This window comes from Atractosteus spatula, chromosome 10 (genome assembly GCF_055471065.1).
Source record: "Atractosteus spatula isolate fAtrSpa1 chromosome 10, fAtrSpa1.hap1, whole genome shotgun sequence".
NCBI lineage: Eukaryota > Metazoa > Chordata > Actinopteri > Semionotiformes > Lepisosteidae > Atractosteus > Atractosteus spatula.
In genome coordinates this window covers 24,076,985-24,092,041 of record NC_142715.1, presented here as the reverse complement: position 1 = coordinate 24,092,041, position 15,057 = coordinate 24,076,985, and the positions used below count along the sequence as shown (strand labels likewise).

Genomic DNA, 15,057 nt, shown 5'->3' with positions numbered 1-15,057 from the left:
CTGCACCACCTGCACTTGTTCACTCGTCCATCGCATTACATCAGTCATCACAGTGATCTCGTGAGCAGGAAGGGCTACATCACAACATGCTTTTTGTGGGAACTCTTGCCCTCGCCTGTGGAGAGACAAGGGATTTGCAACAACACGGTGCTTTACGGCACTTCACAAAGCTTATGATTTTGTGCTTAATTCAGACTTTTTCCAATTTTTCTAAATTTTCCATGGATTTATTTTGTTACTGGGGCTTAATCACTGGTATGAGAAATTGGGACTGCCGGACCCACATGAAGACACATCACAATTGTTGAAACGTTTCTACATTTTCTTGTGCTTGTGTTGGTACATTTAAGACAATAGGGGGTTTGGGGGTAACGCCTAAAATGGTGGCGGGGGCAGCTGATTTGCCCCCCCCCCCCCAATCTGGCTACATCACCCAACTGTGTTAACTTTGTCCGTGCTTTGGAGAATCTTCCCTCGTAGTTTTCAGAGTTTTCGGTGCTCAAAAAAAAGCTCAGTCCCACAGCCTGTGAGTGTAAGGCGTTTGCAGCTCTCTTGAAGACTGATTCCAGTGCTGATCTGTACTATAAGATGGCAACCGGAGATTGTGCTATCGCACCAGAAGTAACGCGTCGCATAATGACAACGTAATGTATGTGATCAAGAAAGGAACAATTTCAGGGGAACCCAAGATTTTTTTATCGCCAATAACTTATTTTTAAGAAATCGCACTTTTCTTGGGTGGGCTTAGTCTTTTACACTCATTTGATTTGCAAAGTAAATAGCAGGGTTTATGGCCACGATCCTGCACCTTCAACCTAGGTTGTTAAGAGTTTTTGCATGCTGGTACTAAATGCCATTACAAAAGGGGACCCACTGAGGTTGAAGCTGTTTTTGAAAAAGATGAGTATTTGCTGGCTAAACAAGACACTTGCAGACACATGGGAAGTGGTACTGAAGTAAATAGATTAGAATATATATGGGAAAAGCTGCCAGCAGAGATGAAACTATGTTGTGTTAAGATTTTATCGCACAGTAGGAGTAGGAGGATCTCATTTAGAATAGTGCATATAATGTTGGTGCCTCTTCTTCTCAATTTAGGGTAGTTTCCACTTGTGGTTGGAGTTTCATGGTTCATTTCGAAGAAATCAGATGGGTTGACTTTGATCTATGTTCAAGACTCAAGAGATTCTGTCAGTGTAGAACACTACCCTTCAGACTAAAGATACTCAGCTCCTTCAGACCTGTCAGTGTGGGACATTCCCTTCAGACTACGGAGACTCAGTTCCATCAGACTAAAGACTTCTTTCAGCCTGTCAGTGTACGTTTGATGGACAGGGTGCCAGTCCGTCAAAGGATGCTAACCACTATACCAGAACTGTGCCACCATCTGACTTCTGAACAGTGTAAACTAATTTTCTGAAATAATCTGCTGAAACTTTGTTGCGCCACCTTCTTTGTTGACAGTGTTTTGTCTTTGTCGTATTGGTTTGCTGGACCTTGGCCGTAAGAAAACAAATTTATCCCCCCACCCCAATAGATATAAATCCAAACCTGATTTGCCAGGGATTAAAATTTAAATGAGCCCAAAGTAAAGCAGAGAGACTGATTTGCCTAGGCACCTGGCACGGGGTGGGGGGAGGAGTCCGATTTGAATATTGTCCCTGCAGAGAATCAATTAGATAGGGCCTAGCTAAGCCCAAATGGTTTCCATGGGGACCGCAGCTAGGTTATCCAAGGGCTGTACAGGCCTGGTAACAGTCCGCGTCTACGCAGCGTCCTGGGAGGTCAGAGACACCCCCCGCTTCCAGAGGGGAGGAGAACGGTGAGTGGTGACTAAACTAGAGGGGAAAAAAATATCGAGGAGCAAAGTTTCAGAAAAAGTGCAAAGTTTCAGAAACGCTGTGTAATGAGTGACTTATTAGGAAATCCCGATGTTACTGTTTCGAGGTGTGGAGGAAGATTTTGAGGATTATAGGGAAATTTCAGGACATTTTAAAGATTGTCAATGTCCAAACCTGCGAGAAATGTAAGCTTTGGTCGTTTGAGAGTCTGGGAACTTTTAAGCGGGTAGGTTTTTTTTTAAGTACCTAGTGAACCGACAGGGCCCAAAAAGAGTGTTTATTTCACTGTAAGCCCGCGATGCGACCTGTTTTGAAGAGGGAGTGGTCGGTTGCTTTATTGGAGTAAGTGGCGACTCCAAAGCCAGGCTCTGCCTTAAGTGAAACTGTACCGGTCAAACGATGTTGACCCAGGGAGAACCTGATGAGAAAGATGAAAAACGATCAGCTTCTCCTTTATTTTCATGACATCACCTTGCTTTAAGTAACTGCTTATCCAGTTAAAAACAAATCGGTGTCTCTGTGGCTAAGGCTCTGTGCCTGTGGCTGGAAGGGTTTGCCGGTTCAAATCCCGCGGCTGGCAGAGGAATCCTACTCTGTTGGGCCCCTGAGCAAGACCCTGAACCCCAGCTGCTCCATGGGTGTCGTATAAATGGCTGACCCTGCGCTCTGACCCCCAGCTTCTCTCTCCCTGCCTGTGTGTCTCATGGAGAGCAAGCTGGGGTCTGTGAAAAGACAAATTCCTAATGCAAGAAATTGAATATGGCTAATAAAAGTGATCTGATCTTACCAATTCAGGGCCACAGGACCTATTCTGGCAAGCAAAGGGCACTAGGCGGGCTACACTCTGGACAGGACGCCACTCCATCCCAGGTCTTGGTAAATTGATCATGTATTATGTCTTTATTATGTATGTGTTGTGTTTGTCCGGCAAAGCCAAGTTCGCATCTGGGCCACTAAAGGCTGGAACCTAATTGGAAACTACATCTAAATGAAAATCGAAGAAATCTGAAAGGAGCTCTTAAGTGTTTATCTGATTGCAGATTCGCTGACCCACAGTGATGGCTAAGAAGATATGCCTCACCTTGATCGTCTCAGGTTAGTGAGTCCTTTTTTCATTTGTGTGGACTAATCCCGAACCTCTGTTTGGAAAGATGATGTTGCTTTACTGCACAGTATTCAAGTTCAAGTTCAAGTTCATTGTCACTATACTCATGAAGAAAGATGTGAAGACGGGGGTTTGAAATTAATCTTTTCTGTAGGGGGTTTAGACTTCTAAGTCACAAGCTGGGGTTTATGGCAGGAAAGGGGGTTGACTGATAAGGGTTACAGATGCAAGCTAGGAACCCCCCTGGGTGTAATGTTAAACTGACCATTTGTCCAGAATATCGTAAACTGGCCAAATACCATGAACCCCCCTCTTTACCATCAGACCGAGTGACGTCAGAAACGGAGAAGAAAACACTATATAACCCAAAAGTTTGTAACAGTACGGCGAACAATACTTCGGTTTTGTTGTTTCTTGCGGGAAACAAGACTTCGGCTTTATTGTTCCTTGCATGCAATAAACTCATCTGTTTTACTTCATCTCGGGATCAAGAACCTTATTCTTTCTGTTACAACACTCATATACAAGTATATGGTATAACGAAATGCTATTTAGCGAGCTCTCAGACGATACGTAGTACAAAAAAACAACAAATCAATTGTATAATAAAAGAAAGACAAAGACAACAGGCAGTGTGCAAAAACAACAACAGGCTGTGTGCAAAACAACAAAAGGTAACAGGTAATGTGCAAAACAACATCAGATGTGCAAAAACATGCATCAACAGAATGAAGTAAAAGGATAGAAATTATGGGGAGTGAGCTTTTTGACATGTAAGGTCGAGGTAGATTTCAATGTGTGTTTGAGTTTTTGGTAAGAAAGAAGGCACTGTGAGGTTCAGATCATAGGTGAGAGGTGAGGTGAGAGTGAGAGAGGCTGCTCCGGTACCGTTTTCCAGATGTTAGAGGGTCATACAGTTTGTAGCTGGGGTGTGTGGGGTCTTTGATGATGCTTAGAGCATTCCTCAAGCACCGTCTGTCATAAATGTCCTGTATAGATGGGAGGGCAACCCTAGTATGTGAACAGAACTGTGTCACCAGCTCTCTGTAACTATCTGAAACACAACGACGGTTACTTATCGACAGATACTTTATTGATCCCCTGAGGGGAAATTGCAGTGCGACAGCAGCACAGTCATCACAGCAACAGTGTAACGAAATGATACAACAATCCAATCAGTCCAGTCAGTGAGAAGTGCGCTAAGAAGAGTCGCTCACAGTCCAGAATATACAAAGAGCAAGCCGGAACAGTACACAAAAAAGTTGTATTGCACAATATAAATATATTGTCCCTGACATGTATTGTACAAAAAACAGTTGTAAACGGGGAAAAAAAAAACAGAGGGAAGCAGAGAGTTTACTGTTTAGTCCAAAACCAGGTCAGTGTCAGTGCTGCTCCTGCCCAGACACACAGTGGATGAGTGTTACAGTCTGATGGCAGAAGGCATGAATGACCTCCTGTAGCGCCCCCTGTCGCACCGCGTGTGGATCAGCCTGTCGCTGAATGTGCTCTTCATTCTCCCAAGCATGTCTTAGAGGGAAGGATGGGAGATGTCCATGATGGCCTATAAGGTTTTTCCTGGGGCACACGATCGACCTTTTTGGAGTACTCCAGTAAAGAGGCAAAGAAATATGTGTGCAGCTTCATTCAAATACATCGTTTGCTCCTGCCTACTTGTTTATTTTATTTAGAATTTGTCACAAATTTATATAGTGTCGTAGGGAAAAAAATACAGTGAACGGTTATAGACAATTTGCCAAGGTTAATTAATGGCTGGCTTTAAAAAAATGATTATATACAGCATATGTATTGTAATCTCCTCATGTGGGCTTTTTCTCTCCTTTCCAATATGGACCGGCAGAGATGGAAGATGAAAAGAGGTTTATTCAGACCTCTGAACTTCAGCGTTGAAAGGACTGGCGCTTACAGTCAGTCCCAATAAAGTCAGTCCAGGGGTCTGTGACTCTGGTCCAGTTAGTCCAGGGGTCTGTGTCCCCGGACCAGTCAGTCCAGGGATCTGTGACCTCTGGTCCAATTAGTCCAGGGGTCTGTGTCCCCGGTCCAGTCAGTCCAGGGGTCTGTGACTCTGGTCCAGTCATTCCAGGGGTCTGTGACTCTGTTCTAGTTAGTCTAGGAGTCTGTGTCCCTGGTCCAGTCAGTCCAGGGGTCTGTGCCACCAGTCCAGTTAGTCCAGGGGTCTGTGTCCCCGGTCCAGGCAGTCCAGGGGTCTGTGACTCTGTTCCAGTTAGTCTAGGAGTCTGTGTCTCTGGTCCAGTCAGTCCAGGGGTCTGTGACTCTGTTCCAGTTAGTCTAGGAGTCTGTGTCCCTGGTCCAGTCAGTCCAGGGGTCTGTGCCACCAGTCCAGTTAGTCCAGGGGTCTGTGTCCCCGGTCCAGTCAGTCCAGGGGTCTGTGACTCTGTTCCAGTTAGTCCAGGGGTCTGTGTCCCCGGTCCAGTCAGTCCAGGGGTCTGTGACTCTGTTCCAGTTAGTCTAGGAGTCTGTGCCACCAGTCCAGTTAGTCCAGGGGTCTGTGACTCTGGTCCAGTCAGTGCAGGGCTCTCTGATCCTGACCCAGGGAGAGCTCACGTCTAGTAAATCTTACAGGTCACCCTGAATCGTCGGTTTTATTGATGTTTGCTCCCAATGATCCCTTAGTTACTTTATTGAACAGACCACCTGTTTAATCGATCATAGTCCAGGTGATCCAGGCCTTTATTAATTGATCAAAGCACTGTTATTTACTCCTGGTCCTGGAGTGTGACAGGTAAATTTATGAGTGAGAGCCTTATAACAGTGCCAATCAAGTCTAATTGCATTAAGAGTGTATTCAAAACATTAAGAGTCCAAGAAAGGACATCAATATGCCCTTTGATTATTTGCAGGCTCCCTTTAAAACCCACTGGGAAAGGTTCAAGATGCTTCTAAATCTGGAGGTCTCAGTCCTGGTCCAAATCCAGGTATTAAGAGCCTAGGATGGAATAAAGATTAAAAGATACAAAAGCCCTCCAGGCTCAAAAATCAAATCAAATCAAATTAAAGTTTATTTATCAGATGCACAACAAAATGGCATGCAGCAGCAGTAGTTGCTGGCAATGAATTGTCTTTTTCTGCGAGCTCACAAAAACCACAAGAATCACAGAAATCACAAAATTCACAAAAACACAAAAATCACAAAATTGAGGTTACATTTTTTTAAATGGAATAAAACTCAATATGAGTAGAGCTGCTATGTGTCCATGGTGTATGCAATATATACAAGTAGTGCGGTTATGCTGAATACAGTGAAAACTGTGTGTCCATGTCGCCATTACAGGTGATTTGCTAAAGGAGCTGCAGGTTGGCTATTTAGCAGTCTAAAGTCTCAACAGTGAATAACAGTCTTATAGTCTCAAAAGTGAATATCAGAGCTCTAGGGCCAGGATTGGCCCTTCATTCCATGTTATCTTCATGTTTCCACAGCCTTTCCTTTACTTATGTCCTTTGTGAGGAGACTGTTCAAGACTTTTTCTGTTGGGGACACAGTCTCTTTCTGCAGGATCAAGATGGCTAAAGTCTCATAAGCACTTGGCTCACCAATGACTGGAGTGGTTGCACCCTGGATTCAGTTCTGCTGTCTGCTGTCTGGAGTTGGTATGTGCCTCCAGTTCATGTGTGTTTCTTATAGGTTTGCCCCGGTTTCCTCCCACAGTCCAAAGCCATGCTGGTGGGTTAATTGGCTTCTGGGAAAATTGGCCCTGGTGTGAGTTTGGGCATATCTGTGCCCTGCAATAGGCTGGTGTCCCTGTGTTAACATAGTCATTCATCTGTCCTGCGTTGTGCCTGTGGCTTATGGCTCGCTCACATTGTTTCGAGGATGCAAACGACGCATCAGCATAAACACCTCAGTCTTTTCCCCGAGTATCCTCCCTGAGTTTTGCATAGAAAGTTTGTTTTTCCTGCCGGCACGCCAGAACCCCACACTTAGACATGATCTGTCAGGTGTTTTTGGTTTAAATCATTTGAATTTCATTTGCTGCCCGCTTCTCGGCCTCCGCTAATCCCGCTGTATCACCTGCGATCGTCTGCAGTCTGGATCTGAGCAAAGTACAGAAATGACCAGGGGGCCGATTGCTCATCAAAGAACCTGTGGCCACCAGCCTACCAACTTGGAGGTTGTACCTCCTTAGATAGATAGATACTTTATTGATCCCGTGAGGGAAAGTGCAGCGCAACAGCAGCTTTACACAGACAAAACAGCCACACTGTAACGAATGATACAATAATAATAAAAATAATAATACAATACATACAATACAATCAGTACAGTGAGGAGTGCATTAAAAGAGTTACTCACAGTCCGGACACACAAAGAACAAACTAGAACAGAACAGTATGCAGAAAAATCGTATCACACATATGAAAATAAATATAGATCTAAATATAGATATAGATATAAATATAAATGTATTGCACGGGTCCCTGGCATATATTGCACAAAAAACGGTTGTAAACGGGAAAAGAAAAGAAGAGACCAGATGTAGCAGTAGATGTGTAGATGCGTTCAGTCCAGAAACAGGTCACTGTCAATGTTGCCTCTGCCCAGACGCAAGGTGGATGCGTTGTACAGTATTATGGCAGAAGGCAAGAATGACCTCCTGTAGCGCTCCCTGTCGCACCGTGGATGAATCAGTCTATTGCTGAACGTGCTCTTTATTTCTACAAGCCTGTCATAGAGGGGATGGGAGAAGTTGTCCATGATGGCCTCTAGTTTGGACACCATTCTCCTCTCAGCCACTACCTCCAAGGGGTCCAGGTCAGACCCAATGACAGAGCTTGCTCTCCTGATGAGCTTGTTCTGCCTTTTAGAATCCACAGCTCTAATCCCAGGGCCCAAGCATACCACTGCGTAGAAAATGGCGCTCGCCACCACCGACTGATAGAACAAATGTAGCATCTTACTACATACATTGAAGGACCTGAGCCTCCTCAAGAAGTAAAGCCGGCTCTGTCCCTTCTTATAGATGGCCTCGATGTTCTTAGACCATTCCAGTCTATCGTCGATGTGCACTCCCAGGTACTTGTACGAGTCCACCATCTCCACGCCACTCCCATGGATGTAGACAGGAGTAGGTTTGACCTTTTTCCTCCTGAAATCTACCACCAGTTCCTTTGTCTTTGTTACATTTAGTTTCAAGTGGTTCAACCCGAAGTTCAAAGTCTGAAGTATAGAGAGTGAAGAGGAATGGAGAAAGAACTGTCCCTTGAAGTGCCCCTGTGTTACTCACTACCTGTTCAGACACACAGTTCTGAAGTCTCACAGACTGTGGTCTGCCTGTCAGGTAGTCAGTGATCCACGAGGTCATGGAGGCATCGACTTGCATATCCTCCAGCTTCCTCCTTAGAAGTAAGGGCTGGATGGTATTGAAGGCACAGGAGAAGTCTAAAAACATGATCCTTACAGTGTTGCCAGCCCTGTCCAGGTGTGAGTAGGCCCTTTGCAGCATGTAGATGATCACATCCTCCACACCAACACTAGGCTGGTAGGCGAACTGTAGGGTGTCCAGTGATGAGCTGACCAAGGGGTCTCAGGTGGGATAAGACCAACCTCTCCAGTGTCTTCATGACATGAGAAGTCAGTTCAACTGGTCTGTAGTCGTTGAGGACAGAGGGGCGCCCTTTCTTTGGTACCGGGACCAGGCATGATGTCTTCCAGAGCACCGGGACACTCTCCAAGCGCAGGCTCAGGTTGAATAGTCGCTGGAGCACTCCGCTCAGCTGATCAACACAGGCCCTCAGAACTCTGGGACAGATGTTATCTGGCCCTGTGGCCTTATCCTGGTGCAGCCTCTTCAGCTTCTTCTTCACCTGGTCAGTTGTGATGGTCAGCCTGGCCTGGGGGATGGTGCTCATAGTGCTTTCAGTGCTGCAGGTGTTAATGGCGGAGGTGTTGGAGAGTGGCAGCTGTGGGGGATGGGTGGGTGAGTAGCCGTCGGGGGTTGTGGCTGTAGGCGGCCATGTTTGTGGGGGGATGGAGGAGGTATTGGGCAGTCGCAGCTGTGAAGGGTTAGGGAGCGTGTGGCTGTGGGGGGATGGGTGTTGCACCACAGAGGACCCAGAATCAAACCTGTTAAAGAACTGGTTCAACTCGTTGGCCATCTCCAGGTTCCCCTCTGTTGCACCCCCAGCCTGTTTGAAGCCAGTGATCTCTCTCATGCTGATCCATACATCTCTCACCCTATTCCTTTGCAGCTTGTCCTCTACCTTCCTCCTGTAGGCGTCCTTGCTCTCTCTTAACTTCTGCTTTAGCTCCCTCTGAACACGCTTGACCTCTTCCTTATCCCCCCTCCTAAAGGCTCTCTTCTTGTCATTCAGAAGAGCCTTCAGGTCGCTGGTGATCCAGGGTTTGTTATTGGAAAAGCAGTGTACGTCTTTGGTGGGGATGGTGTTGTCTACGCAGAAGTTAATGTAGTCAGTGACACAGTCCACCATGCTGTCTATGTCGTCCCCATGTGGTTCGCACAGCACATCCCAGTCGGTGGCCTCCAAAGTACCACGTAGATCCTCCATAGCCTCTTGAGACCATCTCCTCACAGTCCTCATGGTCGCAGGTTGGCGCTGGACAATAGGCGTGTATAGTGGTGTAAGCAAGACAAGGTTGTGATCTGATCTGCCAAGGGGGGGAAGGGCTGTGGAACTATATGCATCCTTAGCATTGGTATATAATAAGTCCAGTTTTTTGTTTTCTCTGGTCGGGCACTTAACAAACTGGTGGAAAGTAGGCAGAGTGGTGGAAATAGAGTCATGGTTAAAGTCCCCTGAAATAGCTATAAAAGCGCTAGGGTGCTTTGTTTGTAGCCTGGCTGTGACTGTGTTTATGACGTCACACGCTACCTCTGCGTTTGCCGTAGGTGGAATGTAAACAACAACAAAGATGGCGCATGTAAACTCCCGTGGTGTCTGGGTTACAGACGCGCTCCTTAAAATGAGTATGTCCACCATCTGTTGTTGACAAGCACCGCAAGCCCCCCTCCTTTCCTCTTACCACTCTCGGTGTTTCTGTCCGCCCGCACTGTCTGAAAGCTGCCAATGGTAATGTTTGAGTCCGGAATAAGTTCCTGCAGCCATGTCTCAGTGAAACACATGATACTGCATTCACGATACTCCCTCTGGTTCTTCACCAATGCTCCCAGTTCATCCATCTTGTTCCCTAAGGACCTCACATTTCCCAGGATGATCGAAGGTAGGTAGGGTTTAAATCTCCTCTTCGCCTTTCGTGTCGCACCAGCCCTACAGCCTCGGCTTCTCCTCCTCAGCTCCTCCGGCACCGATGGCTTCTCTCCAGTGAGTAGAGCCGGACGCGCTAGCACGATCAGCTGGTCCCGCGTGTAGACAATGCCTCTGTAGCTATCGGCATTGCAACCCGATAGAAACAGAGGTCCGAGTATCAGAAAAAACAAGAAAAGCATCTCAGCTTTCTAGTATCCATCATGTTGTGATCGCAAATCTAGTTGCCGGCAAAGGTATGAGGAAAAAACACTAACACACTAGCATTAACTAACTGAAAGAAACAAAAAGACAACAAAAAGACACAAAGCTGCTGTAGCAGGCTGCCACTAACACGGCGCCATCTTAGACTGATTATCATCTGGTCTTGTTGATGCCGTTGCTTTGTGCCAATTAATCGTTCCGCCTGACTTTGATATCAGCGGTGCTCTTGATTATATGATATTCCATCCGTCCACCTGCTCCACCTCATGCAGTTCAGGGTGGTGGGACAGCCAGAGCTTATTCCAGTAAACAGCAGGCACAAGGAGTGGTACTCCATCACACTGGCACTAACTCTCCCAGACGTCAGTGAACATACCAGCATGCCTTTCGACTGGGGAGCAGACTGGAGCACCCTAGAGGAAACCCAGCGTGAGCACAGTGTCGAATATACAAACCAGACCAGAAGCAGAGCTGAACCCAGCGTCCCAACGCTGAGAAACTGCAGTCCTAAAGCCCCTGTGCCACTTCACAGTGCATTGGCAGACCCATTTGAAATCCTCCCCCAGGGAAGACAAAACCACTCAAAACGACAGCCACAAATGTCGGGTTGAGAAGTGCCGGGCCATTCCCCGACCGGATTTGCTTCTCCGATGCGTTGGCACGTCTTGCGCTGGCTTGGCCAGGCATCGCGAGCTGGTCACCCCTGCTCCTAAGCCTCAACCCTGCCTCCCGTGTTACAGGCCTCTGGGAGTTGGTCTCGCCTCACCACTACCACTTCGTGAGCAAGCGCAAGACGTGGGCGGGGGCTCGGGCGTACTGCAGGGGCCAGTACACGGACATGGCTACCGTGAGTGGGCCAGCCGACCTGGAGCAGCTCCTTGCCACCGCCGAGCTGGTCACGGGCTGCGCCTGGACCGGCCTGTACTATGTCTGGGACCTGTGGCAGTGGTCCCTCGGGGGGGGCTACCTCTACGGTGCGGGGAGGTCTGCTTTTACCAGCTGGCGTGCAGGAGAACCAAACAACTACGGCGGCAAGGAGAACTGCGTGGTGATGGTCGGCGGCGGGTTGTGGGCCGATCGCCCTTGCAGTTTCATGAGCTATTCCGTTTGCTATCAAGGTAAATGGCCCCTGAGTCTTTTACGGTCTTTTACGGTCTTTCTCACGCGACTACTGCATGTGAAGGTGGTGGTAGGAGGGGGGGGTTTGGGAGTACGAGTAATTCCTCCTAATGAAATTCCCCATTGTTCTCGGAATTGAATCGTTTGAGTGGCTCTTGTGCTGATGGGATGGCGGCACCGGGGCCCTGGGTTCAAATCCTGGGGTGGCGGGGTGGAGTTTGCATGTTCTCCCCTTGTGCGTGGGGGTTTCCTCCAGGTGCTCCAGTGTCCTCCCACAGTCCAAAGACGCTCTGGTGAGTGAATTGGCTGCTGGGAATGTTTGGCCCTGGTGTGACTGTATGCGGTGCTTGTGCCTCCGTGCAGTGGACTGGCGTCCCATCCAGGTGGTATCCTGCCTGTTGCTTGCCGAGGCTGCTCCGCGACCCTCAATCCGACTACTGACTGGGGTTCACTTCTTCAGGGGGGGAAGGCGCAGCCGATCAATACTTCCTGGTGGCTGAGGCCAAGAACTGGACAGAAGCCCTGACGTTTTGCAGAGAACATTACACCGACCTGACCCGGGTGAGGAGCCAGAGCGAGAATGAGTTAGTAAGAGTCACGGCCGGAGGCAGGGAGGTCTGGATCGGGCTGTTCACCGAGCCCTGGAAGTGGTCCGATGGGAACGTCTCCACTTTCCGCCCCTGGCACGTGGGCGAGCCCAACAATTATGGCGGCATCGAGACCTGTGGCGCCGTGAATCTTCAGGGGAGTGCGAGAGGCTCCTGGAATGACTATTATTGCAATACCACCTACGCTTTCTTCTGCTACAGTGGTAAGTTATCGCGGTGCCACTTCGACAGCCTTATGGGGGTAACCTTGCGGGGAACGTCGCCGGCACTTTGCTATTCCACGACTGCTTGTCCAGTTCGCACTTGTGGTGGCCCAGAGTCGGTCCCAGGGTGCACTGGGTGCAGTGGTTAGCATTGCTGCCTCATAGTGCCTGAGCTCTGGATTCAGTATCTGGGCTGTTGTCTGCATGGAGTTTGAATGTTCTCCTTGTCTTTGCGTGGGTTTTCTCCTGCAGTACGAAGACATGCTGGTAGGTTTTGAATCGGCTCCTGGGAAAATGAGCTGTGGTGTGTGCCCTGTGACAGACTGGCATTACTGCCAGGGTTAACCCTGCCTTGCACCTGTTGCTTGCTGGGATAGACTCTGGAGCCACCTCCAGAGCACCAGTCTTTTGTAATATTGTAAGTGATGTTTTGACGTCCTTGACCATATAACTGTCCCTCAGACCAGGCAGGGTGAATCACTTAATGCTACTTCAGAATGGGGTATGCCTCTTTTTTTGTCTTCTACGCTGTTTTCATCCTTTCCTCCACAGGGAAGAGAGTGGTGCTGAGAGTAAGGATATTAATGGACTCGGAAGTGAATCCTAATGACCCAGATGTTAAAGAGTGGCTTCTGGTCCAGGTATAGGAAATCGACTACTAGATTGTGTCAGTGTGCATAGGTGGCTTGCGATATTCCAGGCTTCTCGTAAAGAAGAAACTAAGCAAATCATGGAGCTGCAGTAGACAAAAAAGATCATCCAGTCAATGCTATGCATAATGAGCCACACATTGCTACGTTATACAGAAATCAGAAATACACTCAATCAAAATGTTTGTCACACATTACACGCAGTGGGTTCCTACCAATATGAATCATTATTGGGGATTTTCTTTGGTTAAAAAGCAGCATTTTAGGAATTCAGGAAACAATCAGATGAATATAAAGGGATAGTGTACTTATAATTGTAGTGTTACCTCACCTGGCTGGGGAAATCATTTGTGAAGAATGAGCCAGGGAGGCAGTTGCAAGGGTCAAGATGGGATGGAGGGAGGGGAGCAAGAGAAGATGAGCGCAGAGCTGTGGACAGACTGGGAGTATTTATAAACTGGGGAGTGGAAGTGATTAATAAACACAATACAAAACAAACAGAAGAAATTACTATTATCTTCCTTTTGGCATTTTGAATTAAGGGAGCATATGAATAGGCCCAAAAGTGCAGGGTAGAGTTATAGAGTTAATAAGGGCTTTAAACTAGAATATAAGAGAGAGAATACTGGAGATCATAGTTGCAGTTATATCGAAGCGCTGACCTTTCCCTTGCTGGCTTTGTTTATTGTATCATGCCTGCTCACGTTGGATTGCTCGAAGACACTTCCGAGTAACCACAGCAACCGATGTGGCCACCTGTTAGTCACCTGGTTGCCGTGACAGTGCAATCGGGTGGAAGATCAGTTCCACCTGCTCACAGTCAGCCCCCCACTCGCTCAGTGTTAGGGAGTTCAGGCTTGAGCCTTGGTGTTCCTTAGTCAAGTTTTCCTTGATTCTTTGACCCCGTTTCCCTCGACCTTGCTCTTGGATTGCCCTTGTGTTTGCTCCTTGGCGTCGAAGATTTCTCGCCTCGACCTCGTCTCTTAGCTGCTTCGCTTGGGTATCCATTGGGTAATGGGTATCTTGGGCTTTGCTTGCTTTCGACGTCACCTCTCTGGTTGCCTCCCTGCTTCGTTCTGCGACTTTGAATCACACTACGTCCCACGTTTTCCAGAGCGCTCACTCCAGCTGCCACCTCCCACTACAGACCACTATCACCCACCACAGGCGCTGTCTGCTGCTGCTTCCCTGTTTCGCCCGGTGATTGCGTCCTCCCTGCCGCGACAAGACCGCGGCTCTCGTTCAGGAAGACGTACCGGGCCCTGATTTCTGACCCGGGCTGCTGTGGTACTGTCCCCTCCGCAGGTGACGAGAGAGCTGTCCAGGCACACCGAGCTGGGCAACACCAGCCTGCGCTGGGGCCAGGAGGACAATGGCGTGGTGTTCTCGAAAGACGAGGAGGAAGATGGTGAGATGCTTAAGCAGCACAGCCTTGGCGTCGCGCATTCTGAACGCCAGGAACTTCATCGGTGATGTCTTTGCTCCACAGGGCAGTGCCACCCTATGGGAGACTGAGTGTCGGAGGATCAGTCTGCACAGGATTCCTCTGTGAAACACTGGCGACTGGCCACTGGCGACAGACCGACATCTAAGAATAATGCAAGCTTCAAATACCGTAGCATTTATATTAAGGTTCAATATATATGGATATAGTATAATATTTTCTCTATGAGTGGTTCTCTGTTTAAACATGAAGGTCTGGTCTCAGTACAGTGAAAATGCATTGAGAGTTGTTTAATGAATATATATATATATTATCACATTTAAATGTAGTAGTAGTATTCAGGTCCAAGGAAATACTATTTGAGAATTGTTTGCTTTGGCAATCACTGGTGTATTTTTCCTCTCACGTATGTTTGGAAGGGAACATTCGATCAGCCTTACTGGGCAACTTGACTTTCTGACCAGCTGCTGAAAAGTTGGATTTCAAAAGTTTTAAGGAGAATAAAAATAGTTGGTTAGTTGATGGTTGATGACATTGAAACCACAGATCAGAACAAGTGGACTTACAGTAAGTGGAATATGATTAAACATCAGATTTTCAATTTTGACAGCTTAGAGACT

General features: G+C 47.6%; 2 protein-coding genes across 2 annotated transcripts in view; one reads left to right on the top strand and one right to left on the bottom strand.

Moving 5' to 3' along the window:
- Window positions 1-15,057, bottom strand: part of LOC148826061 (scavenger receptor cysteine-rich domain-containing protein DMBT1-like) — a 204,241-nt gene that overhangs the window by 133,732 nt on the left and 55,452 nt on the right. The gene's annotated exons all lie outside the window — the stretch shown is intronic.
- On the top strand, window positions 2,900-14,466 carry LOC148826064 (C-type mannose receptor 2-like). The gene is made up of 5 exons (XM_088926277.1): window positions 2,900-2,936; window positions 11,154-11,531; window positions 11,993-12,343; window positions 12,896-12,984; window positions 14,299-14,466. The coding sequence occupies exons 1-5, from the start codon at window positions 2,900-2,902 to the stop codon at window positions 14,464-14,466; spliced, it is 1,023 nt and encodes a 340-aa protein (XP_088782403.1).

Excerpts from the sequence above, each read along its gene's own strand:
- LOC148826064 (XM_088926277.1), top strand. The coding sequence starts at position 2,900 with ATGGCTAAGAAGATATGCCTCACCTTGATCGTCTCAG. Across the intron at positions 2,937-11,153 it reads CCTCACCTTGATCGTCTCAG|GCCTCTGGGAGTTGGTCTCG; the intron begins GTTAGTGAGTCC and ends CCCGTGTTACAG. Across the intron at positions 12,344-12,895 it reads CGCTTTCTTCTGCTACAGTG|GGAAGAGAGTGGTGCTGAGA; the intron begins GTAAGTTATCGC and ends TTTCCTCCACAG.